The sequence below is a fragment of the Aquarana catesbeiana genome, linkage group LG02 (assembly GCF_042186555.1).
Source record: "Aquarana catesbeiana isolate 2022-GZ linkage group LG02, ASM4218655v1, whole genome shotgun sequence".
Classification (NCBI taxonomy): Eukaryota; Metazoa; Chordata; class Amphibia; order Anura; family Ranidae; genus Aquarana; species Aquarana catesbeiana.
In genome coordinates this window covers 296,678,406-296,705,518 of record NC_133325.1, presented here as the reverse complement: position 1 = coordinate 296,705,518, position 27,113 = coordinate 296,678,406, and the positions used below count along the sequence as shown (strand labels likewise).

General features: G+C 44.9%; 1 protein-coding gene across 1 annotated transcript in view; it reads right to left on the bottom strand.

The window, feature by feature from the left end:
* The window catches only part of GRK1 (G protein-coupled receptor kinase 1), a 97,592-nt gene that overhangs the window by 4,913 nt on the left and 65,566 nt on the right, over window positions 1-27,113 (bottom strand). Inside the window, exons 4-5 of the mRNA XM_073614565.1 lie at window positions 22,655-22,738; window positions 5,829-5,953 (exon numbers count right to left, since the gene is read on the bottom strand). Coding sequence (XP_073470666.1) covers window positions 5,829-5,953; window positions 22,655-22,738 — 209 coding nt within the window. The remainder of the gene's footprint in view (window positions 1-5,828; window positions 5,954-22,654; window positions 22,739-27,113) is intronic.

Below are 27,113 nucleotides of genomic sequence, written 5' to 3'. Positions count from 1 at the left end.
CTGGCTATGTTTTTACGTTTACTCTGTTTACCTTTTTTATTATTATTAAACAAGTGTGATATAACTGTACTTCTGTCTCAGTCTGATTGATGGTTTCTGACAGTAGGCGAAGGCCATGAATTCAGAAGATGCGGTCAATCCACTTGTTGGTAATAGTTTTTCCAGATTGGATGAGCAGGATCACCGCATGGATCAGTTTGCCATGGCATTACAAATGCTCTTGAGTCGCACGGCACACCTGGAATGTCCCACTGTGGCTGCTCCGGTAAAACCTGTGTTGCAGGCCATCCCTGCTGCTGCTCCAGTCTCTGTGCAGGCACCCGCCTCGAGTTTTACCTCTATAAGAGGTATGTCTGGTTCCACTCTGCTTCCCCAGCGATTTGGGGGTGATCCAGTCTAATGTAGAGCGTTTCTCAACTAGGTTGAGATATACTTTGAGATGCTGCCCCAGGTGTTTCCCACACACAGAAGCAAAGTAGGTTTTGTGATATCTTTGCTTTCTGAGAGAGCCTTGGCCTGGGCAAACCCTCTATGGGAGATGAAAAAACCTGTTGTCTTGAGTTACCCTGAGTTTGTGGCTTCTTTTAAAAGGGTATTCGACGTTCCCGCATGCTCTGCTTCTGCTGCCAAGTGCCTCATGTCCATCAAACAGAGCACGAGAACTTTTGCCGACGACGCCATTGAATTCTGCACTCTGGCAGCAGAGGTTGCTTGGAACAATGAGGCCCTCATGGCTGTTTTTTCACATGGTCTCTCGGATACCATCAAGGATTAAATAGCAGCCGAGATATACCCACTGAGCTGGAGAAGTTGATCATGTTTGCCATCCTCATTGACTCCAGACTCCGAGAAAGACTTCCTTTTAAGGAGCACTTGCGAAAGCCTCCTGTACATTTGTTTCCAAACTTTGTAGTCCCACCCTTGCCTCCCTCACCTCCCATGCCTCCTGGTACCGAGTCGGTCTGTGAAAATGAACCCATGCACTTGGGCTTCACGTGTCTCTCTGCGGATGAGAGAAAACTTAGGAGGAAGGAGAGATTGTGCCTTTATTGTGGCCAGGCAGGTCACTTTTTGAAGTCTTGTCCTACCTGTCCAGGGAACGCCCGAACCTTGAGGTCCTGTCACAGACAGACCTTAGGTGTCATTGTTTCATCCCCAGTTATCCAGAAGGATAAGCGCCTGGTTTTGGTTACCCTTTCTTGAGTCGTCTGTTGAGATACAGGCTCTAATCGACTCTGGGGCTGCAGGCCTGTTCATTGATGCTGCCTTTGTATCGAAGCACTCGATTCTGCTGCAGCTGTGTGACACTCCACTTGCCATTGAGGCTCTTGACAGGAGACCTCTACAGCCTGCCCATGTGACTCATGAGACTGTTCCGTTGTGTTAGGCAAGGTCCTGTGCACCTCTTCACTCTCCTCCCTGCCGCAGGAGCACCGCAAGTTTAGTGATGTCTTTGACAAAGGTCAAACCGGTAGTTTGCCTCCACACCAGTTGTATGATTGCGCAATTAACCTTCAACCTGGTGGGCGGATTTACCCTTTGTCGGTCTTGGAGGATAAGGCCATGGAGGAGTATGTTGCAGATGCACTTTCTTGAGGTTTCAACAATAAATCCTCATCTCCTGCTGGTGCTGGTTTCTTCTTTGTGAAGAAGAAGAGTGGTGAACTGAGTCCTTGTATTGATTATAGGGGTCTCAATCGTTTCACGATTAAGAATGCCTATCCAATTCTGTTGATTATGGAGTTATTTGACTGCCTCAAGGGAGCAACGGTTTTCACAAAGCTTGATTTGAGAGGGGCATACAATCTCGTGAGGATTAAGGAGGGCGACGAGTGGAAAACTGCGTTTAATACCAGAACAGGCCTTTATGAGTACCTCGTAATGCCTTTTGGCCTTTGTAACACCCCGGCAGTTTTCAAAGAATTTATTAATGATGTCCTCCGAGGTTTGTTGCAGTTATGTGTGGTGGTTTCTCTCAACGATATCCTCATATTTTCCAAGTCCCTGGAGAGCCACCACACAGATGTCTGTCGTGTGCTTCAGAAACTAAGAGAGAACAATCTCTATTGTAAATTGGAGAAGTGCGAATTCCATCATGAACAGGTTAAATTCCTAGGTTATGTAATTTCCACTGCTGGTTTTTCGATGGACCCAGAGAAACTTTCAGCAATCCTACAGTGGCCCGACCCATGGGTTTACATCCTCTGCAGTGTTTTCTTGGTTTTGCCAACTATTATCAGAAGTTTATTTGTAACTTCTCATCTCTGGTCAAGCCCCTGACTGATATGACCAGAAAGGACGGTAACCCACAGAGTTGGTCTCCGGAGTCTATTAAGTCCTTTTGAGAGTCTCAAGGCTGCCTTTGTTTCTGCTCCTGTGTTGGCACATCCTGATCCTACATTACCTTTTATCCTTGAGGTTGATGCTTCTTAGACTGGAGTTGGCGCCCTTCTGTCTCAATGTCCTACCTCTGAGAGCGCTACGCATCCTTGTGGCTACTTTTCCAAGAAATTGTCACCTGCGAAGTGCAATTACGAGATTGGTGACAGAGAGCTGTTAGCAATCATTTTTGCCCTGAAAGAATGGAGACATCTCCTCGAAGGTACCACTGTGCCAGTTCTCATTCTTACTGACCATATGAATCTCACATTCTTGTCTGAGGCTAAACGCTTCTCTCCCAGAAGGGCACGATGGACTCTTTTCTTGTCTAGTTTCAACACATTGTCTCATTCTTACCCGGTACTAAGAACGTAAGGGGCTGACGCTTTGTCACAACAATTTTCCTCCACTTCCAAGATGGAGTCGGTTCCGGTTTCTGTGATTTCTCCTGATCGTATTTTGGCTACAGTTCGCACCAGTCTCACTTCTCCTTTGAGTGACAAATTTCTTGCTGCCCAGGTCCATGAGCCTCCTGAGAAACCTTGTGACCGCTGCTTTGTCCCAGAGAGTCTCCGTACTGCCGTGCTCCAGACTTACCATTCTCCCAAGGCTGCTGGCCACCCTGGGTGGAATCAACTCTTTTGGGCCATTTCCCAACAATTCTGGTGACCTAGTCTTTGTGCTGATTTAACCGCCTTCGTAGCTGCCTGTTCTGTGTGTGCTCAGAGTAAGACTCCACGACACCTTCCAGTGGGCCTCCTACAACCCATATCCACTGGAGAAATGCCCTGGACCCACCTGCCTATGGATTTCATTGTGGAGTTACCCAACTCCCAGGGCAACACAATTATCCTTATGGTGGTTGACAGTTTCTCAAAAATGTCCCATTGTATTAAGAAGTTGCCCACTTCTAAGGAACTGGCTTCCATTTTTGCTCGGGAGGTCCTTCGCCTTACATGGGCTACCCAAGGTGATTATCTCGTACAGGGGTAATCAGTTTGAGTCTCAGTTCTGGCGAGCCTTTTGTGCACAGTTGAGAATTCAGCTTGCTTTCTCCTCTGTGTATCATCTGCAGTCTAATTGGGCCGCAGAACGAGCCAATCAGTCAGAGCAATTCCTACGTTGCTATATTTTTGACCATCATAACAACTGGTCAGACCTCTTACCATGGGCGGAGTTTCCTCACAATAGTGAAAAAGTGCCTTGAATTCTGCTTCCCGATTGTCGCCGTTTATGGAGAAATATGGTTTCCAACCTACCATGTTGCCTGCCTCGTTTGTTCCGCAGAGTATTCCTGCGTTAGAGGAGCATCTCCGTGGGCTTTGTTCCACTTGGGCAGGAGGCTTTGTGACATGCTAATGTTAGGTACAGACTCCATGCTGACCGCAGACGCCTGCCTGTGCAACCTCACAACCTGCAACTTCATGTTCCCTCTCTCAAGTTCGCACCTTGGTTTACTGGGCTTTCCGTATTCTTCGCAGGATTAACCCAGTGGCTTACGCATTAGACCTTCCTTCTAATATGCGTATCTCAAATGTATTTCATGTCTCCTTATTAAAACCTTTGGTCTGCAACCGATTTACCACCTCGGTGCCTCGTCCTTACCCTGTACAGGTTGAGAACCATGAGGAGTATGAAGTACAGTCCATTGTTGACTCCTGTAGGTTCCGTGGGCGCATACAGTACCTGGTGCAATGGAAAGGGTACAGTCCGGAGGAACGCTCTTGGGTCTCATCCTCGGACGTACATGTCCCTACCCTCCTCCGTGATTTCCATAGATGTTTTCCCCCCAAGCCTGGTGGTCCTCTGAGGGGGAGGGGGTCATTGAGGAGGGGGGTACTGTCAGGGCAGGGCTCAGCCCTTCCTTCTCTAAGTTGGCCACTAAGCTGTCGGCTAATTGCCAGCTCCTATCTCCCCACAGTGAATCACCTGTTGATGATATCCTGCTCGTCAGTCCTGCCTAATTAAGCCGTCCAGGCCAGATGATCTCTGCCTTCGCCTTGGTCACATCTCTAGAGACGCTCTCCTGTGTTCCTGTTAAAGGCTTGGCTGACATTCCTTCTGGCTCCAGATCCTGCTTGCTGTTCTACTACGCTCATCTCTGGCTCTCTCATGTTTTGGCATGTCTGAATATCCATTCCAGTTCCTGAACTCTGGCTATGTTTTGACTACGTTTACTGTCTACCTGTTTTTATTATTATTAAACAAGTGTGATTTATCTGTACTTCTGTCTGATTCGTGGTTTCTGACAATATAACAGTTGCAAGCTATGCTGTATATATAGATATATATATATATATATATATATATATATATATATATATATATATATATATATATAATTATTATTATTTAAGGTACTTATATAGCGCCGTCAATTTACGCAGCTCTTTACATATACATTGTACATTCACATCAGTCCCTACCCTCAAGAAGCTTACAATCTAAGGTCCCTAAACTCACATTCATATACTAGGGCCAATTTAAGCCAATTTAGACAGAAGCCAATTAACCTACCAGCATGTCTTTGGAGTGTGGGAGGAAACCAGAGTACCCAGAGGAAACCCACGCAGGCACAGGGAGAACATGCAAACTCCAGGCAGGTAGTGTCGTGGTTGGGATTCGGACCAGTGACCCTTTTTACTGATAGGCGAGAGTGCTACCCACTACACCACTGTGCCGCCCAGTATATATATATATATGCACCACAGTTTACTAGTTATACTTTGTGCTAAGCCAGTGGTTTCCAAACTGTGGCCCGGGGGCCGGATGAAACCCTGACTTTATTCGACCCTTATGGCACTATTCCTCCCACTGATATGAGACACCATTCTGCCAACCATCAGCAATTGGGCACCATTCCTACCACTGACACCAACAAATGGGGCACTAATCGTCCCCCTATTACCAAATGTGGTGATGATTACTCCCACTGATGTCAGGAAAATTTTCACTCCTGTTGTTCACAATGGCCAAGGCCCAGCTTATGTAAAGCCTGCTACCTATAATATCATTTACAATTACTTGTACAACACCTTAAATTATAGTGGGTATAACCTGATGTGGTGCTCAGAATTCCTCCGGAAGAATTTGAATCTGTTTTTGACTACGATAATGCTAAGCATTTTTAATTAGCATGCGTTATAACTACTTACAACAGTCATTACTGATGTTGTAAAAAATAATAAAGGCATATGCAGCTATTGCTACAATTTCTGATCAATATACAATTCCAGTGGCATTTTCAGCAGTTCATAACTGTACAGGACAGAAATGGATGAAATAGTGTTATTTAGCATAATCCCAGTGCAAGAAAATGGCCATTAATAGATATTTCTCTATTGAAGAAAGTGATAATACACAATTTTGCAGTAGAAGCATTAAAAGTAATATGCTAAGTTGTCTGAAATGCTAGTTAGCATTAATTCTTAGAAGAGAATATTCATTACCTTCTCTCCTCGGGACCGAAATGGGCCACGTGCAGCAATCATTTCATACAGAGTTACACCCAAAGAAAAGTAATCCACACAGTAATCATATTCTTCTCCGTTCAGCAATTCTGGAGCCATAAATCCTGTAAAGAAGATCTATGCAATCATACGGTACATGTGTAAATGCTGTACAATGTATTATATTGGGCTGTATTATTCAGACATACGGGGGACATTGAAGATACACAAATAAAAGGACATTACAAAGACATTTGCTTTTTTTTTTCCTCTGTTATACAACCCAGCGACCCACAAAGCAAATTTGAAGAAATGCCTATTCCTCTGGCTTGAGAGTGGCCATTACAGAACAGTAAAAATATTGCAGTGTTTACATTCAGTTTGCCTGCAACCTACACTACATCTAGGGTGCCTACACGTCCCGGATTGCCCGGGACTATCCCATAATTGACATGTCTGTCCCCAGTCCGGGCACCTTCATTCCGGGACACTGTTGTCCCAGAATGAAACTGACACTGGGAACATTCAGGAATTCATGGGACAGGGGCGGACTGAACCACCATAGCACTGGCTCTGGCTCTGGCTCCACCTCCACCTGACTGTACTCCTGATCACTGGTTGTTATAGCCGCCTGGCGTCTAGCAACCAGTGACGTGACGGCCATGACTCCCTCCTTGACCAGCGATGAAAGCGGAGGAGGATTTTACTTTCTCCTCCTCCTCGCTAGTGCTCCTGGGGCCCAAAGCAGCTGCGCTTTGAGCTGAGCCTGCCGCTACCCCCTTGTCATGCTATGAGCCTAGAAAGTGACAGGCCCGTTGGACTAGTGGTGGCAGTGGGCAGGGCAGCAGAGCTAAAGCCGGTGCTGAAAGCATCTTGAAACAGTGAGCGGCGGCCCTGGTGAGCAGCACGAGGCTGGCTAGAACCAACAGCCCAGGAGGGAGTGGGAGAAGACCTCACAGCCGGCCACCCTGACCTGAGCAGCAGTGGGTGCAGCATCCGGGGAACTTCCCAGAGCCTACACACTTTCTTCAGCCTCCTTTCCTAGCTGTCACTGTCATCAACAAGAAGGAAGACAGGCTGACCAAGGGCCCAGAGGACGAGGATGGGCGGGAGGTAGGTGCATTACACACACACCTACCCGCAGACAGGGGCTTGGACAAAGGGGCACAGGATCGACTGCAGGCAGGGGATAGGGAGTCACTTTTACCCACGCCCTGTATCACACCCCCTTCCTCTCTCCCATCCCCCTCTCTCATACCCCCCTCCCCTCTCTCTCTCCAACCCCCCCCTCTCTCTCACTCACCCCATCTCTCTGACTCTCATGCACCCCCTCACCAACCCCCACTCTCCTCCGTAGTGGACAATGACTAATAGGTTAGAGTTAGTTACCCCACCCCCACCCCCATCACTGCCCTCATCCTCCTAATGAAGGACTACAGGTCCCAGCATGAGCCCCTCAGAGCTGAGGATGTGGCAAGCCCCCCGGTAGGTTAGTGTAGTGGTCAGGTAGGTCAGTGTAGGAACCAGGTAGGTCAGTGTAGTGGTCATGTAGGTAAGTGTAATGGTCAGTGCAGGAATCAGGTAGGTTAGAATAGTGGTAAGTGTAGGGATCAGGTAGGTCAGTGTAGGGATCAGATAGGTCAGTGTAGGGATCAGGTAGGTCAGTGTAGGAATCAGGTAGGTTAGTGTAGTGGTCAGTGTAGGAATCATGTAGTTCAGTGCAGTGGACAGGTAGGTCAGTGTATGTCCAGTTTTTACTCCAGATCCCTACAGTTATTTGTATTACCTTTGTAGTATAAAGTACAGGGTTTTATATACAACTGTAGCGCCTTGGATATAAAAAGCATTTGTTTCTTGTATGTTAGCCCAACATTGTAAGAACAATTACACTCTGTGACTCTAAGTGGCAATGTTGGGCTAACATACATGAAACAAATGCCTAAATAGGTAAGGAGCGGGACCACCCAGCGATGTCACATGGTGGCACCGCCCCCTTGTGATGTCACCGACCAGTACATGCTAACGGGTGTCCCTAAATTGCAGTTTGGAAATGTGGTCACCCTAACCACATCTAGTTTCTGCTTTTCAAACCTGATTCAAGCCTTCACTGCCAAAAGCCATGATTGACAATGTCCATACTGCAATGAACTCATATTATCAGTGGAGATCAGAAATTCCCAGCTGCCATATCAAATGTGATTCCAGACATCCAGTTGTGGTGCATTACAGTAGAACTTAAGTCATTTTTTCAACTTTCCATCTATTAAATCTTCTGTCCTTTTTGTTTTAACTTTGGATAGTAAAACATTTTTTCCAGTAAATAACTTTTGCAGCCCACTTCCTGTTTCTTGTCTGGTAAAAAGCCTAGGCTTATGACATCATGCACAGCTCTCTCACTCTCGTGAGAGTTTGCCAGGAAGGGAGGGGGGGTGAGTCATAAGAGGGCCAATGAGAGCTGTAGAACTGAAGGTGTGCCTCTGTGTTTCTGTGTAAATCCAGGAAGTGAACAAGCAGCAGCTTCAGCTGCCCACTCAGCCAGACTCAGTGGAGGGAGATTTCTGCAGCATATTTGGCAAGTACAGAATCGCAGTATATATGAAATAATATGCAAAGTGGTTGGAGGGAAGCTTCAGAATGGCAAATATGTTTTTACTACAAATTATGTGAGCAGACTACAGTTCCTCCTTAAATGCAAACCTGGGGGGAATCCTGGTGGCATCCTTTTTCTCAGTCCTGGTCTGGAATTATGTCATGTCATGTCTACTATGAGACTAAACCTTTTCAGGGACTGTCTACTTCCAGTTGTTTTAAATACTTCGCCACTGTATTTGCTGTATTCATACAGTATGGGTAGATGTAGAAGTGCATTTAAATTTCCCTTTCCTCTGAAGACTGATCTGCGTTTGGATCTTGCTTCAGAGACTACTGACAGGCAGTGAGGAATCGATTCGCCACTTCTTATTTTAGCCTAATTTTTGCTATTGAATCAGATAGGTAGTGAAACAGATATCTTCCTTGTTCTCAATCCCTGTCTGCAGTTACAGTGCAGATTCAGACAAGCTGAATGTAAGCAGAATGGTGCCTATAATGACAGCTTTAAAACCACAAAAAAATAGAAGAAAGAAATAGTTTAAAATTGCTTACTACCACTGGATGTATTAAAAGGGAAATATATTTTAAGGAGCATGCAAAGGTATTCTCCAGTCTATTAAGTACTTTGAGAAGCAGCTCAAAAAGTCACTGGTAAAAAAGAACTCTCTTAAGCTTGATTTGAATCTTGCTCATCCATGTCTTTATTGACCTTGCTTTGTGCACTGGTGTGCAGTCATGTTGGAACAGGAAGGGGCTATCCCCAAAATATTCCCACAAAGTTGGGAGCATGAAAGTGTCCAAAATGTCTTTGTATACTGACACCTTAAGAGTTCCCTTCACTGGAACTAAGCGGGCAAGCCCAACCTCTGAAAAGCAACCCCACACCATAATCCCCCCTCCACCAAATGATTTGGACAATGCACAAAGCAAGGTCCATAAAGACATGGATGAGTGCGTTTGGGGTGGAGAAACTTGACTGGTCCTAACCTCAACCCGATAGAACACCTTTAGGATGAATTAGAGCGGAGACTGCGAGCCAGGCCTTCTCATCCACATCAGTACTTGTACTCACAAATGTGCTTCTTGAAGAATGGTCAAACTTTCCCATAGACACACTCCTAAACCTTGTTAACAGCCTTCCCAGAAGAGTTAAAACTGTTATAGCTGCAATGGGTGGGCCAACTCAATATTGAACCCTACTGACTAGACTGGGATGCCACTAAAGTTCATGTGCGAGTAAAGGCAGGCATCCCAATACTTTTGGTAATATAGTGTGTGTGTGTGTGTGTGTGAGCAGTTGCTCCAGAGCTTAGTAAATGAGCAGAAGCTCTGCTGACTTCCATCATCCAATCATGTGCAAGCAAAAATGCTGTTTTTTTAATTTTCCTTGCACAGGATTGGGTACTCTTTGCAAAGTCAAGCCTTACCTCATTTACTAAGCTCTGGAGAAATTGCACTTGTAGAGGGCAAATGCACTCTGCAAAGTGCACAGTCTATTTGCCTTTAGTAAATCAACCCCAGTGTCTCGCAAAAGTGAGTACACCCCTTCACATTTCTGTAAATATTTTATTATATATTTTCATGTGACAACACTGAAGAAATGACACTTTGCTACAATGTAAAGTAGTGAGTGTACAGCTTGTATAACAGTGTAAATTTGCTGTTCCCTCAAAATAACTCAACACACAGCCATTAATGTCTAAATCGCTGGCAACAAAAGATGGTACATCCCTAAGTGAAAATGTCCAAATTGGGCCCAAAGTGTCAATATTTTGTGTGGCCACCATTTTTCCAGCACTGCCTTAACCCTCTTGGGCATGAAGTTCACCAGAGCTTCACAGGTTGCCACTGGAGTCCTCTTCCACTCCTCCATGACGGCATTACGGAGCTGGTGGATGTTAGAGACCTTGCGCTCCTCCACCTTCTGTTTGAGGATGCCCCACAGATGCTCAATAGGGTTTAGGTCTGGAGACATGCTTGGCCAGTCCATCACCTTTACCCTCAGCTTCTTTAGCAAGGCAGTGGTCGTCTTGGTGGTGTGTTTGAGATCATTATCATGTTGGAATACTGCCCTGCGGCCCAGTCTCCGAAGGGAGGGGATCATGGTCTGCTTCAGTATGGCACAGTACATGTTGACATTCATGGTTCCCTCAACAAACTGTAGCTTCCCATTGCCGGCAGCACTTATGCAGCTCCAGACCATGACACTCCCACCACCATACTTGACTGTAGGCAAGACACACTTGTCTTTGTACTCCTCACCTGGTTGCCGCCACACACACTTGACACCATCTGAACCAAATAAGTTGATCTTGGTCTCATCAGACCACAGGACATGGTTCCAGTAATCCATGTCCTTAGTCTCCTTGTCTTCAGCAAACTGTTTGTGGGCTTTCTTGTGCATCATCTTTAGAAGAGGCTTCCTTCTGGGATGACAGCCATGCAGACCAATTTGATGCAGTGTGCAGCGTATGGTCTGAGCACTGACAGGCTGACCCCCCCCCCCCACCCCTTCAACCTCTGCAGCAATGCTGGCAGCACTCATGCGTCTATTTCCCAAAGACAACCTCTGGATATGACGCTGAGCACGTGCACTCAACTTCTTTGGTTCACCACGGCGAGGCCTGTTCTGAGTGGAACCTGTCCTGTTAAACTGCGGTATGGTCTTGGCTACCGTGCTGCAGCTCAGTTTCAGGGCCTTGGAAATCTTCTTACAGCCTAGGCCATCTTTTTGTAGAGCAATAATTCTTTTTTTCAGATCCTCAGAGGGTTCTTTGCCATGAGGTGCCATGTTGAACTTCCAGTGACCAGTACGAGAGAGTGAGAGCGATAACACCAAATTTAACACACCAGCTCCCTATTCACACCTGAGACCTTGTAACACTAACAAGTCACATGATACTGGGAGGGAAAATGGCTAACTCGGCACAATTTGGACATTTTTCACTAAGGGGTGTAATCACTTTTGTTGCCAGCGGTTTAGACATTAATGGCTGTGTGTTGAGTTATTTTGAGGGGACAGCAAATTTACACTTATACAAGCTGTACACTCACTACTTTATGTTGTAGCAAAGTATCATTTCTTCAGTGTTGTCACATGAAAAGATATAATAAAATATTTACAAGAATGTGAGGGGTGTAGTCACTTTTGTGAGATACTGTGTGTATATATATATATATATATATATATATATATATATATATATATATATATACACAGTATATACTGTAAGAAATTGGACAAAAACCCGTGGCACTTTTTTGGCCATTGGGAAAATTTTCTTCACTTCCTGTTCTGTCTATAGGATAGGAAATTAATGGAAATCTCGCTAAAGTGAGGGAAATCACCTCTAAAGGCCTGTACACACGATCAGACTTTTTGACAACAAACATGCAAATTAGCTGTTTTGGAGCAACATCCGACCGTGTGTACGCTCCAACGGACAAACTTTTTCTGTTTCCATCAGACTTTTGTTGGCTGTGCAAACGTACAAACTTTCCGGCAACAAAAGTCCAATGGAGCAAAGTCCGATCGTGTGTACACAAAACCATCGGACTTTTGTACAAACTACAGTACGCAGCCGCGAGAATCTGGTTCTCGGCGACAGGGTACTGTACATCTCGCGCTGGCTGCAATAGGAAAAACACATTTTCCTACTGCGGCGGGCACGAGAGGGAATTCCCCTCTGGGGGAATACCAGGCCCTCAGGTCTGGTATGGATTTTAAGGGAAATCTCCTACGCCGGAAAAACGGCTTGGGGGTCCCCCCAAAATCCATACCAGACCCTTATCCGAGCACACAGCCCGGCCGGTCAGGAAAGGGGGTGGGGACGAGTGAGCGCCCCCCTCCTGAACCGTACCAGGCCACATGCCCTCAACATGGGGGGGTGGGTGCTTTGGGGGAGGGGGCACCCTGGGGCCCCCCCACCCCAAAGCACCTTGTCCCCATGTTGATGAGGACAAGGGCCTCTTCCTGACAACCCTGGCCTTTGGTTGTCGGGGTCTGTGGGCGGGGGGGCTTATTGGAATCCGGGAGCCCCCTTTAATAAGGGGGCCCCCAGATCCCGGCCCCCCACCCTATGTGAATGAGTATGGGGTACATCGTACTCCTACCCATTCACCTAAGGAAAAAAGTGTCAATAAAAAAAACACTACACAGGTTTTTATAGTAATTTATTAGACAGCTCTTCTTCCGACTTCGGGGGTCTTCTTCCAACTTCGCCGCTCTCTTCTCCCGGTGTCCAACCTCTTCTCCCGGTGTCTGGTTCTTCTACTGGCTCCTCCGCTATCTTCTGCCGCTCTTTTGCTAGCGGTGGTCCGGACTTCTGCGTCGTCTTCTGCCCTCTTCTCTTCTTCTGATGTTGACACAGCGCTCTCTCTTGCTGTAATGCTGTGTGAGCGATGCGCAATGACTTATATAGGTGGTGACCCTGCCCCCTTATGATGTCACAGTCCCGGGGCATGCTGGGACTGTGATGTCATAAGGGGTGTGGTCATGTCATTCGATGACCACGCCCCTTATGACATCACAGTCACAGCACTCAGACAGCATTACAGTGGGAGAGAGCATCGTGTCAACATCGGAAGAAAAGAAGAGGGAAGAAAACAGCGTAGAAGACTGGGCCACTGCTAGCAAAAGAGCGGCAGAAGATAGCGAAGGAGCCGGCAGAAGAACCGGACACCGGGAGAAGAGGCCAGAGAGAGCCGAGAAGAACCGGACACCGGGAAAAGACGCCGGAGAGAGCCGAGAAGAACCGGACACCGGGAGAAGAGGCCAGAGAGACCCCCGAAGTCGGAAGAAGACCCCGGAGCTGCCTAATAAATTACTTTAAAAACCTGTGTAGTGTTTTTTTTATTGACACTTTTTTCCTAGGTGAATGGGTAGGGTTACGATGTACCTCATACTCATTCGCATAGGGTGGGGGGCTGGGATCTAGGGACCCCCTTATTAAAGGAGGCTCCCGGATTCCGATAAGCCCCTCGCCCGCAGACCCCGACAACCAACGGCCAGGGTTGGTGAGAAGAGGCCCTTGTTCTCATCAACATGGGGACAAGGTGCTTTGGGGGGGCAAGGCCCCCCTCCCCCAAAGCACACACCCCCCATGTTGAGGGCATGCGGCCTGGTATGGTTCAGGAGGGGGGGCGCTTGCTCATCTCCACCCCCTTTCCTGACTGGCCGGACTGCGCGCTCGGATAAGGGTCTGGTATGGATTTTGGGGGGCCCCCACGCCATATTTTTGGCGTAGGGGGTTCCCCTTAAAATCCATACCAGACTGAAGGGCCTGGTATTCCCTCAGAGGGGAATTCCCTCTTGTGCTTGCTGCAGTAGGAAAATGTGTTTTTTCTATTGCAGCCAGCGCAAGATGTACAGTACCCTGTCGCCGAGAATCAGATTCTTGCGGCTGCGTACTGTAGTTTGTACAAAAGTCAGATGGTTTTGTGTACACATGATCGGACTTTGCTCCAACGGACTTTTGTTGCCGGAAAGTTTGTGCATTCACACAGCCAACAAAAGTCCGATGGAAACAGAAAAAGTTTGTCCGATGGAGCGTACACACGGTCGGATGTTGCTCCAAAGCAGCTAATTTGCATGTTTGTTGTCAAAAAGTCAGATCGTGTGTATGGGCCTTTAGACAGTTATAATTAAAACACCCTCTGGAAGAATTCCCCTTTATTGCTGTTCTGGTGGCGACGTAATTTTTTTTTTAACTCAGCTCCAATCCCAATGATAATGGTCAAAAGGACAAATAGATGTAAATCCCCTTATCAGGGAAACAGGGAGGAATAAAAACTTCTGGAAGTAGAAGAAATGTGTGTGTCACTAGATATCTTAACCTCTGCAAGTCATGTAACGCATATGTGCAGCAGCAGGGTGGGTACGTCATAACGCCCTCATGCCATATATATGTGTCCATGGGAGTCCAAGGTTTCTGTACTCACTATATACCCCTCTGCATAGCGACTAAGCTGCTACAGACAGCTACTGGTCTCTGATCAGCCAGGCTGCCAATCACATGACCACTGTGATAGAAAATCACAGTGATCATGTGAAGGGAAGTCTTCAGTAGATAGAGTTTGGCGAACATTTTTAAAGTTTGGGTGAACTGTCCTGGGTTTGATTTGAGCAGAGTTTGGCAAACTTCAAATAGGTTTCGATGCTGAACCCCATTGAAATCAATAGGAGCCAAGCCTATCAAATCAAAATGCCCATTTGGGCTAATAGGCAAAGGGTTGTCAAAAGTAAAAGCATGGGGGGCTGGGCACCGCCCTGGGGAATGTGGACTAAACAAAAAGTATTTTTTTTACATTCCATTTTGTGGGAAAGAGCAACTTTAATAATGCAAAATTCCTTTAACTAACAAAACATTAACAATGTAAAATCCCTTTAAATAAAATGTCATAGTTACATAGTTACATATAGTAGGTGAGGCTGAAAAAAGACACAAGTCCATCAAGTCCAACCTATGTGTGTGATTATGTGTCAGTATTTCATTACATATCGCTGTATGTTGCGGTCATTCAGGTGATTATCTAATAGTTTCTTGAAGCTATCAATGCTCCCCGCTGAGACCACCGCCTGTGGAAGGGAATTCCACATCCTTGCCGCTCTTACAGTAAAGAACCCTCTACGTAGTTTAAGGTTAAACCTCTTTTCTTCTAATTGTAATGAGTGGCCACGAGTCTTATTAAACTCTCTTCTGCGAAAAAGTTTTATCCCTATTGTGGGGTCACCAGTACAGTATTTGTAAATTGAAATCATATCCCCTCTCAAGCGTCTCTTCTCCAGAGAGAATAAGTTCAGTGCTCGCAACCTTTCTTCATAACTAAGATCCTCCAGACCCTTTATTAGCTTTGTTGCCCTTCTTTGTACTCGCTCCATTTCCAGTACATCCCTCCTGAGGACTGGTGCCCAGAACTGGACAGCATACTCCAGGTGCGGCCGGACCAGAGTCTTGTAGAGCAGGAGAATTATCGTTTTATCTCTGGAGTTGATCCCCCTTTTAATGCATGCCAATATTCTGTTTGCTTTATTAGCAGCAGCTTGGCATTGCATGCCATTGCTGAGCCTATCATCTACTAGGACCCACAGGTCCTTTTCCATCCTAGATTCCCCCAGAGGTTCTCCCCCCAGTGTATAGATTGCATTCATATTTTTGCCACCCAAATGCATTATTTTACATTTTTCTACATTGAACCTCATTTGCCATGTAGTCGCCCACCCCATTAATTTGTTCAGGTCTTTTTGCAAGGTTTCCACATCCTGCGGAGAAGTTATTGCCCTGCTTAGCTTAGTATCGTCTGCAAATACAGAGATTGAACTGTTTATCCCATCCTCCAGGTCGTTTATAAACAAATTAAATAGAATTGGTCCCAGCACAGAACCCTGGGGAACCCCACTACCCACCCCTGACCATTCTGAGTACTCCCCATTTATCATCACCCTCTGAACTCGCCCTTGTAGCCAGTTTTCAATCCATGTACTCACCCTATGGTCCATGCCAACGGACCTTATTTTGTACAGTAAACATTTATGGGGAACTGTGTCAAATGCTTTTGCAAAATCCAGATACACCACGTCTACGGGCCTTCCTTTATCTAGATGGCAACTCACCTCCTCGTAGAAGGTTAATAGATTGGTTTGGCAAGAATGATTCTTCATGAATCCATGCTGATTACTGCTAATGATATCATGGGTTGCCAATAACCTGTCTGTGAAGTGGCGCCTCCGTACAATGTTTGCAACCCATTGCAGCAGGACTTAAAAGAAAACAAATGCTGGTTAACCACTTACCGACTGCCCCTGTACATATACTGCAGGGCGGCAGCTCTCCTGCATGAAATCATGTACAGGTATGTGATTTCGCTCTTCCGGGTCTGGGGCGCGCACGCTCACCTCTGGCTACCAGCTCCCGCTGTGATTGGACACAGCGGGAGCCAATCAGTGGCTCCCACTGATCATTCATTCACAGATCATTATGTGTTTCTGCTAAGCAGGAAAACAGATCTCACAGCCAAAGCACCCCCCCCACACACACACACACACATAAACAGTTAGAAAGCACTCCCTAGGAGCATATTTAACCCTTTGATTGCCCCTGATGTTAACCCCTTCCCTGCCAGTGTCATTAGTACAGTGAAAGTACTTTTTTTCTAGCACTGATCACTGTATTGGTGTCACTGGTCCCCAAAAAGTGTCACTTAGGGGTTGATTTACTAAATTTAAATTTAGATTTTTTTACCAAAAACAAGTAGCAGAATACATGTTGGCCTAAGCTGATGAAAAAATTCAATTTTTTACATTTTTTTATTGGGTGTGTTTTATAGCAGAATGTAAAAAATATTGTTTTTATATTTTTTAAAATTGTCGTTCTTTTTTTGTTTATAGAGCAACAAATAAAAACTGCAGAGGTGATCAAATGCCACCAAAAGAAAGCTCTATTTGTTGGAAAAAAAAGGATATCAATTTTATTTGGGTACAATGTTGCACGACCGCACAATTGTCAGTTAAAGCAACGCAGTGTCGTATCGAAAAAAGTGGTCTGGTCATGAAGGGAGGTAAACCTTCCAGAGCTGAAGTGGTTAAATTGCCAGTAAATTACAGCTTCAGACACCTATTTCTGTTTCTAAACAAAGCAACTGGAGATGCCCTTCATCTCTAGGAGACCCTCCAAATCAAAGCAGCATGAGTTCCCTCTAAAACAAATACATTCCAGACCCTTCTCTTCTCCTTCTTTCTAAAAAATACATTCCTTCACCCTTCGCACACGCAAAAAAAAAAAATGTAGGATCCCCCAAATTCCACACCAGACCCTTTGAATTTGTTTCCTCCTTTATTATAGAGAGGTGTAGGTGAAAAGTCCTAATTTTTTCTGGATTGATAAAGCTGCTTTAAGCTACTTGGATAGGTAGTGTATGGTTTAGATTTGTAGTGGGGAGGCTCTATTTATACATGAAAATCATTTGAAAGAACACATTGGAGTTGAGTTACTAAAGGCAAATAGGCTGTTTACTTTGCATGGGTAGTTGTACTTTGCAGGGGGATTTGCCCCCCAGAGCTTAATGAATGAGATTAAACTCTGTTGGCTTTCATGATTACATCATGTGCAAGCAAAAACATTTTTTATTCCTCGTATGTGATTGGGTATGCTTTGGAAAGTGAAATATTCACCACATTCACTAATCTTTGGGGCAAATTCCCTTTCAAAGTGAACATCCTATCTGAATTGAGGAAATCAATCCAATTGTAATCCTGGTTCCAGCAGTCTGTACTCCAGCTCAAACACATAGAACTACTGCAACACTCCTACTCCTGCCGCCATATGTTCCAAAAGCCTGAAGTAGGAGGGTTGCCTTTGACATTCTTCTTTTGAAAACAGTTGTCTGGCTGTCACAGTGAATCAATGGTTTTAGTACTTTCTGAGTCACTGACCCAGAAAAAACCCAGAACAAATTACTTCATATTTTCAAAGAAGCAGCACTAGTTCTCTGACTGCCAAACAGCAGCACTCCAATGTGGCCCACTAAGGGTGAGCCAATGGTTCAGACAGAAATGGGCTATTCAGACGTTCAGTTGAACGCCCAAACCTTTACCCATTCTGCCCCCTATTTGTTGGGAGCCGAGTATCATATATAGAAGTGGAATTTCTTCTATATATGACAACTCTCCATTGTCAATGGTTCCTATAGAAGCAGCAGGTGCTGGTGAAAAAAAAATTATATGGTTTAAAATAAAGAAAAATTATAAAATCAGTGCTACACCTCCAAAGTCAAAAAAATATATATGTGCCCTGGTCGCGGCTAGCCACAAAAGATGTATACAATCCTCCACATGGCATAAATCAAAAAAAAATTGCAGTGCTCACCAAAATGATATAAATAAGTAAATGAAAATAAATTTAAATAAGTCCAATAATCAATACAGTGTCCATAATTGTTTCCAAAGTAGTTAGGTGATATAGCTTCCTGTTAATGTGAAAACCAGAAGTGGCAACTCACCTCAGGTGCTGTCTCACTTAAGAGAACAGCAAACACCCTTTATGCAACTGAGTAATAGTGTAGTCATCAGCAACCGCTCTCAAGTGGTATCACCTCCTCGGGGTCACGTGATGTTACATTAAAACAGTGCCATAAAATAAAACAATCTTGTAGTGCAGTCATTAATTCTCACTATATGAGATAATAAGAGTAGACACTCGCGATATAAAAAATACACTCGTGATCCACGCTGCCTTCCCCACATGGGGCAAAAAATATTTACAGATGAGGCTTGTGTTAAAGCATTATGGTCTAGCACCTCACCCCAGTGTACGTCTGTCACTCAGCCCCAAAGCATATAGAAAAAAGAATTCCCAAGAGGGGGAGAGAAGAGAAGGGCTATCAAAGTGACATAAAGTGCTGACAGCTAATGTTTAAAGATAAAATACTTTATTATAGCAATAATCTAAAACAATAAGGGTGGCCACAGTTAGGGACATATAAAGTGGTACAGCTTTGCTAATTAATCAAGCCGATATGGGTCAAACACATACAGATAACACATACAACATGTAACACTAAACACAAGACGTCCGGACGCCAAGTAGGTTGGCATATGTAGCAGCCACTCGGCCCAAGCCATGTAGTTAATGAAAATTCAATGATCTATGTGGAGCACACATGTGTCAGCCCCCTGGAGGCTTGAGCCGTGGGGGGAAAGGGGAAAGGGAAGGGAAGATGGGGAGGATCAGGAAAGAAACAAATTGTAAATAGGGGTGGATCCATACGAGCAGAGGATACTGTGAAAAGGAGCCTCGAACACCCCCCCAACGTCCAGACGAAGCTATGCAATCACACAGCAAAACACTGTAATAAAATATTTTATCTTTAAACATTAGCTGTCAGCACCTTATGTCACTTTGATAGCCCTTCTCTTCTCTCCCCCTCTTAGGAAATCATTTTACTTCTCTGCCTTCCCCACATGCAGCGCAAACTCACCAAATGGTGTGTGCTGCCATATAACATGCAGATAACACGCTTTGGAGGGATGGATGGATGGGTGCTTGAACTGCGATCACCAACTCCTCTGTCAGGGATCTTCTACTTAAATAGCTTTAGGGGACACTAAGCCGCTTATTCACCCAATAATACCATTAAATAAAAGAAATGTGGCATCATAGTGTAGTACTTTATTAAACTAAATGCAGCAGCTAAAAACAGTTCATCAGCAATAATGAACAGCCAGTATAACATATAAAATGCCGCTCGTGCATTCACATTTAAAACGCTGCCACTACAAACATTGGCGTGGCAGCGTGACATCATGTGGACAGCGGGGCGAAACTGTCCACATTTTGTCCACCATAGCATTTTCCGTGGCAGAACAGTGTAGGACTGGTCGTAAGAGAGATTACTTTGACGCAGTTGGCCAGCTTAAATGTGCATTGCAATTTGTGTAAACTAAAAATCCCTATTTTTCATTGCATAGTTTTCTGGAAAGGCTGCATAGCAGCGTGCAGAGGGTTCATCCAGAATTTGTAGTGCTGGAGAAGAAGAGTACGAAACCTGGATGGAAAAGGCTATGCAGGCTTTGTAAGAATGGGACATCCCAGAAGAACAAAAGAAACAACGGATTACTGAGTGTTTGAGGGGAGCCACTGCAGAGGCTATTAGAAACCTCAAGGTTAGTTAGGGGGCTTGGACAGCTTATGACTACATTGCTATGCTACAAGATGGAGTTGGCCAAACAGAGAAAGCTTCTAATTTGAATGACTGTCTCAGTATATTAGACAGCTGAATAAGATGCTGTATCAAATTGTCCTTAGGAAAGGGATGGAACCTGCATCTACAGTATAGATTAAACCTGGATGAAGCAGATCCTGAGAGGTGCTTTACATTCCAACACGGTCTGGATTCAGTTGAAGAATTCAGAGAATGGCATATCACAAGTGTCCCAAGCTCATTAAAGTGGATGTAAACCCAAATTTTTTTTTATCATACTGTAGAGTATAAGATTTCCTATCATTTGAGCCCAGTCTTGCCACACAGAGTTAATCCAGCTCTGAGCAATCCCCTTTTATTGTTCAGTGAAAAAAATCTTGACAAACTGAGAAAAACTTTGTCAAATCCTCCCCCTTGCTCTGAGTGACAGGTGATTTACATATCTCGTGCACTAGCCTAAGACATGCATTATTTTTTAATTTCCACCCCCACTCCTTTCTTCAGCAGCTCTGCAAGGATTGGCTGTTCCACACCTCAGCATGATTTGGCATGCTGAAGTCATGTGGCTACTTTCCTGTCTTTTCACTGGATGTTAGAGATAATAGCAGAAGTTCAGTGTAAGAAATACACAGGAGAAAATGCATATTGACAAGGGGAGTGTAGAGGTGGGTGGGGAGTCTACTGACATCACGACTCCACCCACCGAGCTCCAGACAACAGACCCACCCACAGAATTTGCAGTTTTTCGGGTCTCATAACAGACAGAGGGGAGACATTTGACAGGTAAAGATACATGCAGGAGGCATGTATATCCTTATAGATAACCACTATGGCAGTAGTTTAGAAAGGATGACATTGGGTTTACATCCACTTTAAGGTAGTGGGGAAAGAGGAAGCCATGTTTGAAGAAGAAAATCATGGCCAGTAGATCAACGACAGTATCACATGCTGAAATTGGATTGATGGGTACAGTAGAGATAGCACCTTGAAGTCACAGATGTCACAAATGATGGAAATATTGACCTTACCAAAATTACCACATCGCCTAACAAGAGTGTTCCAGGGCCCAACCAATTTTCAACATCTAAGTCTCTGTTGAGAAGCCGGTGAGAGAATTGATCTGTTTTAAATATCACAGTCAGGTAGAAGAAGTGAGCTATTACAAAGCAGGGACATCTGCAGATCTCTTTGAAGAAGAAGCAGAATTGTCTTCAGTGCCTTCTCCAGTAACTCAAGAGCAAGGGTGAGAAACCCTTGTCTCAGGGCCACCAGAAATTGAACAAGAATATTCTGCCTCAGAGCTGTCTGAACCCAGGGTACAGCAGATCAGGAGACCGATGCGTGCATCGATTGGTCTCCTGATGGCTCAGTGTTACCTGTAACCACAAAGGAAAAGAACTCTTATGTGCTTGTCAGAAAATGTCATAAAATCAGTTAAATTGCTAGGAAATGTGTTTAACAATTTATTTAATTTAATTAGTTCTTGTTGCCTTTTACCACTTTGGGGAACCAAAGTTTCTTTTGTGGGGGGAGTATGTACCCAGGGCTATAGTTGCTCCGGACTTCTGCTTTTCCTCGTGTTGTTGCTGCATTATTCTTCTGTAGAATTGACAGAGTTCAGTTGAATGTTTTTTTGTGTACAAATGCAGCAGTCATCTTAAAGAAAATCATTAGTTGAACATTCAATAATACAGAAATGTGACGACCATCCTTAAGGAGACAACTGGGGGCAGCCATTTTGGCATTGTCTAGGTATATCTAAAAAGACAAGAGAAGGAGCTGGACAGGGCAGAGGGGTGAGGATGCAGGTGGCTAGTGGGTGCAGTATTGTGCAGGGACTGAACTGCCTATTTGCAAGGTACCACACCACTGGAGATTGCATCCTGAATGTGTTTGGAATTCCACTGCTTGAGACAGTAATTTGGTGAGCCCGGTGTGTCATCTCCAATTACACAGTCATTATATCCAGCTGTTCCTCCAGGGGTGGTACTACAAACTTTTTTTTTTACCGCTACATGTTCCCCAGGGTAATGCCCCCCCCCCCCCCCCCCCACATGTTATTTTTTTTTGACCCTTTGCCTACTAGCCCACTAGTCTACTAGCCCAAAAAGTGAGCATTTTTTTATTTCAGGTTGGTTCGGGTTCAGCATCCAAACTACTGTGAAGTTTGCCAAACTCTTCTCAGACTGAACCTGGGTCGTTGGGCTCGTCCCTAGCACCCACCAGTTACATGCAACTTTAAATGCTAGCCACTTACTTACAGTAAGTGAAGTAGGTAGCAGGTCCTTTCAAGCCACCAAGGAAGGTTGAAGACACCTCTTACTACATAAACAGACCCCTAAGTGACTCAGTCTGAGTGTCTAATATTTTTTAGCCAACTGTATATTACATTTCAATGAGAATTTACAATAATCTATGGGACAGAACTTTAACTTACTTTCATTGCTTGTCTGCATTCCCTACAATAATTTTCCACAGTAGTTAGGCTAGGACATGAGACCAAATATTTTCTGCACAGTCATATGTACACAGGTTACCTGGAGTTCCAGCATAGCCCTTGATTTTGTTTTTCTTTTCCTTCAGTTCCACAGCAAGCCCAAGGTCAGAAATACGGACATTTCCTGAAAAGCAAACACAGACTTTGTTCTACAAGACTACAGCTGCCTTCCTGTTGGCCAGGAATATCAGAGCTCTAAGTTCATAATTTTAAACTAAAAACATTTTAATGTGAAACTATATTAGCTCAATCACTGAGCTAAGTAGAACATAATGAGAAAAGTGTTGTTTAAATGTTTGTTATGCATACGTGCAAGCTGCACACAGTGGTAGACAAAATACATCACGTGTCTTGTACTCATGTTGGTAGATCATCTGTGTTATGTCCTTTATTATATATGCATGTTACAAAAGCAAACATGTCATCAGATTACAACCTCCCCCCCCCCCAAAAAAAGATTGTAAAAGTGGCAAGTTTGGTTTTAAAAGTGTTACAAGTATACAGATTATTTCAGGATATTTTTAATAAAGCTGTATTCAAAAATAATATATGTCCTATATTTGGGAACTTAAAAAGTTCTGTGTTAGGGGGCACATATCGCAGATGTCTTTATAGATGCCTTGAAGCTGCAGTGCGGCTTTACTGTATTTGCAAATGTATTCAAAACCTCCTTTTTTAACCTGAATAGTTGAGTATTGCTTGGACCTTAGAAGAAGAAGGTACACCCTGAAAGATTGTCCTGAAAATCTGAATGTTAGTGCAAATAAAACAAAAGTATAATGGCCAGTACACATTGTTAATGTTGCAAGTGCACTAATACAGCTACAATCAAAACGGAACAGTTGAAACATTATTTCTTCTCCTGAAAAAGACCCCTTAAGGTCACATGGAGCGGATCCTTCCAAGCGGAATCCGTCTACTCAGCAGGGGATCTTTCAGCTGATCCCCGCTGAGCAGGCGGATGACAGGTCCGTGTCCGCTCCACTATGCAGAGCGGACACAGCCTACTCTCCTCTATGGGGCGGTTGGATGGAAACAGACTGCATGTCTGTTTTCATCCGATTGTCATCCATTTCGATCTGCTGGACGGGGGTTTTTAGCGGACTTTAACGGATCGGATGCCCAGTGGGAGTCAGTGGACACATGTCCACTGACATTCGCCGCCCCATAGAGAAGAATGTGTGGTTTAATCGGGTCCGCCTGAAAAACTGACAGGCGAAATCGATCGGTCCGCTGGAGTGAAAGGGGCCTTAAGTGTAATTTTGCTAGGGAACTTTTTTATCATTCTGTGTATTGCCTCTTTGCACCTTACCCCTTTTTGCTAATTTTAAATTGATCTAAGTGGTTGCTATTGTTGCTTTAGCTGGATTTGGTGTACACTGGGGGTCTTCAATTGCCTTTAAGTTGTGCTACGCTTTCTGGTGTGTAGTAGCACCTTTAAAGAGAATAGGCTTTCTGCTGATTATCTACTCTCAAATTGTATACATATATACACATATGCTGTATATATCCAATAGCTGGGAACTCAGATAGTTTTGAGTTAGGGTCCACACTTTACAGAGGTAGCTGGATGCAGTAGTGTAACTTCACAAGTATTTTTATATGTATGCAAAAAAAACTTCTGTCTTTAACCTGAGTAGTTGAAGCTTTGTTAAAGCAGACCTAAAATACCTGTTCTGTTAAACTCAGGAAAGGTAATGCCCTTGAATGAAATAAAATTAATGAAATGCAATTAGCATTGCTGCAAAAAACCCTCCTCTAGGATCACACAACAGCCGACAAAGTATAAGTTCACCTTTTTTCTGTGGATTGTAGGTGCAATGTAAGGCTCCTGCAGACATTGCTTACCTCTTTCCTGCTCGAGTCGTATCTCTGTACGGGCTTTCTGTTTGAAGGCTGGAGGAAGTGTCAATGACCTATGAGGTCCAGGGTCAAATCTAGGGGGTTGCTGGGGTGGGCTACGCCCCCAAGATTTCAGTGGCACCCCCAACCAAGGCCAACTGCTGCCCTGGACACTGTGCCTGGCTGCTGAACCATACCTCAAACAGCTGAACTTTCCCTGTCATTGCAGCTTTATAAACATAGTAAGTGTACTGCCCAGCTAAGACGATCATTGGGTCAGCAAGGGGCCCAGCAGGGTGGTGGAGGTTGCCTGTACCGGTCTCCTGTCATCTAATAAGTTTAGGTTGTCCCTCAGGGATCTTCCCTAGCTTCCCGGGGCAGCCAGAGTTGGTGGATGGGGTCGGAGGTGTGGCTGCCTTCTTCCACTCCTCCCACAGACTAGTTTACTTAGGCTGGTCTCGCAGCTGAAGAAGGGGAAAGAGGAGGAGTGGACACAGCAGTCCAGGAGTCTTCACCAGCCATGCTTAAGTGACTAAGCACACTGTCACTACATACATGCCTAGCCTGCCACTATACTACCTTAACCTGCTACTATACTGACACTATACTGCTTTTGCCAGCATCTATACTGCTTTAACCTGCCACTATATTTATCCAGCCTGCCACTATACTGCCTTAACCTGCTACTATACTGATACTATACTGCTCTAGCCAGCCACTATACTGCTCTAACCTGCTGCTATACTGCCCCAGCCTGCTGCTGTACTGCCCCAACCTGCCACTATACTGCCCTAACCTGCCACTATACTGCCCCAGCCTGCCACTCAACTGCCCTAGCCTGCCACTCAACTGCCCTAGCCTGCCACTATACTGCCCTAGCCTGCCACTATACTGCCCGAACCTGCCACTATACTGCCCGAACCTGCCACTATACTGCCCTAACCTGCTACTATACTGCCCTAACCTGCCACTATACTGCACTAACCTGCCACTATACAGCCCTAGCATACATAACTACAGCTCTCTTACATATATGTGTTTTTAAAGTATGGCATTAGATTAATAATATGCTACTTGTAAAACCATGCCTGTTTTACATGAATGTCCCATCCCTAAATAAAGTATATTCTCCATCTACAATGGCTTTCTTAATGATTTTAAAATGTTGGTTATTATACTGAACTCTTTCTTCCATTACTGCACTGCACACAGCCTGGGCACAGGCAACAGAGCTACTCCTCCCCACACAGCAGATAGCTGGGATTGGATTTGTTTACACAAAGTCATGACCTGCACTGTTTGTAGCTGGCTGCCATGTTGAAGTTCTGAACAGTGAAATTACCTGGTTGGAAGGCAGTGCAGCTGCAGTAGCCAGCTGCACATTGTGCAGAATGAACTTGGCTGTGTGTAAACGAAGCCAATCTTAGGTATGTGTAGTGTGTGGGTAGTAGATGTTTTGCTGCCTATGCCAATGCTGTGTGCAGTGCAGAGAAAGGAGCTCTTCTGAGTTCCCAGCCAGCAGTGACCCCTATCCTCTGCCAAGTGCTCTGCCAACACTGACCCCCATCCTCTGCCCTGCCAGCAATGACCCCCCGTCCTCTGCCCTGCCAGCAATGACCCCCGTCCTCTGCCCTGCCAACAATGACCCCTGTCCTCTGCCCTGCCAGAAGTATCCCACCCTGCTGACCACTGTCCTCCACCCTGCTGACCCCTGTCCTCTGCCCTGCTAACCCCTGTCCTCAGACCTGCTAACCCCATGTCCTCAGATCTGCTAACCCCTGTCCTTAGTTTTGCTGATCCCTATTCTTTGCCCTGCAGACACCTGTACACTGCCCTACAAGTTAATGGCTTCTGTACACTGCCCTAAAAATTGCTGACCCTATCCTCTGCCCTGCTGACCTCCCATCCTCTACCCCCCCCTGACATTTTTAACTGCACCCCCACATTAGATGGGCTAGAATGCTGGTCACATGACCCCAGCAGCTGTTTTTGCACTTTAATCCTGCCTTTCAGAAAAGCTCATGTGAAGAATCTTTCGGTTTTGGGTCATATCACTGGCCTAGAATCCCAGGACTGTGGTTTATGCAACCAAGGAAGTATGTCATGCCTTCTGTTAACCTTCTGACTTAGAAAGCAGCAGGTTTGTTTTAATAACACCTCTCCCTAGAAGCACATACTCACCTTTCCTTCATCTACCCTCTGCTCTCTTCAGCTGTCAGGAGTGAAAAAAATATTTACTACTTCTAGGTATAAAAAAGCATGTGACACACTCCATGTGACCGCCCTAAGCCAATCACCAAGCATCAGTGCTGTTCTATGGGTAGAATGTTCACTGCTTATATTTAGGGACTAGTAGCTTACACAGAGTGGTTTCTTCTGCTCCTGTCAGTTGAATAGAGTGGCAAGTATGTGAAGAAAAGGTTGTGTGAAATGGGGGGAGGATTCAAGTGAACCTGTTACTTGGCCCTGTTCTAGACTTGATCTTGTATGGGGAGTCCAGTTGAGACTACAAGGAAAATGTTCTTTCTTTCCATTTATCAATGTGTCAAAGTCAGCTGCGAGGAACAGAAAAAATCAGTAGCTATGGCACTTTGGTTTTACATGTCTCCTGTTAAAATAATCGCGTGGATCGTTTACATAAACCAGGTTATGTATTT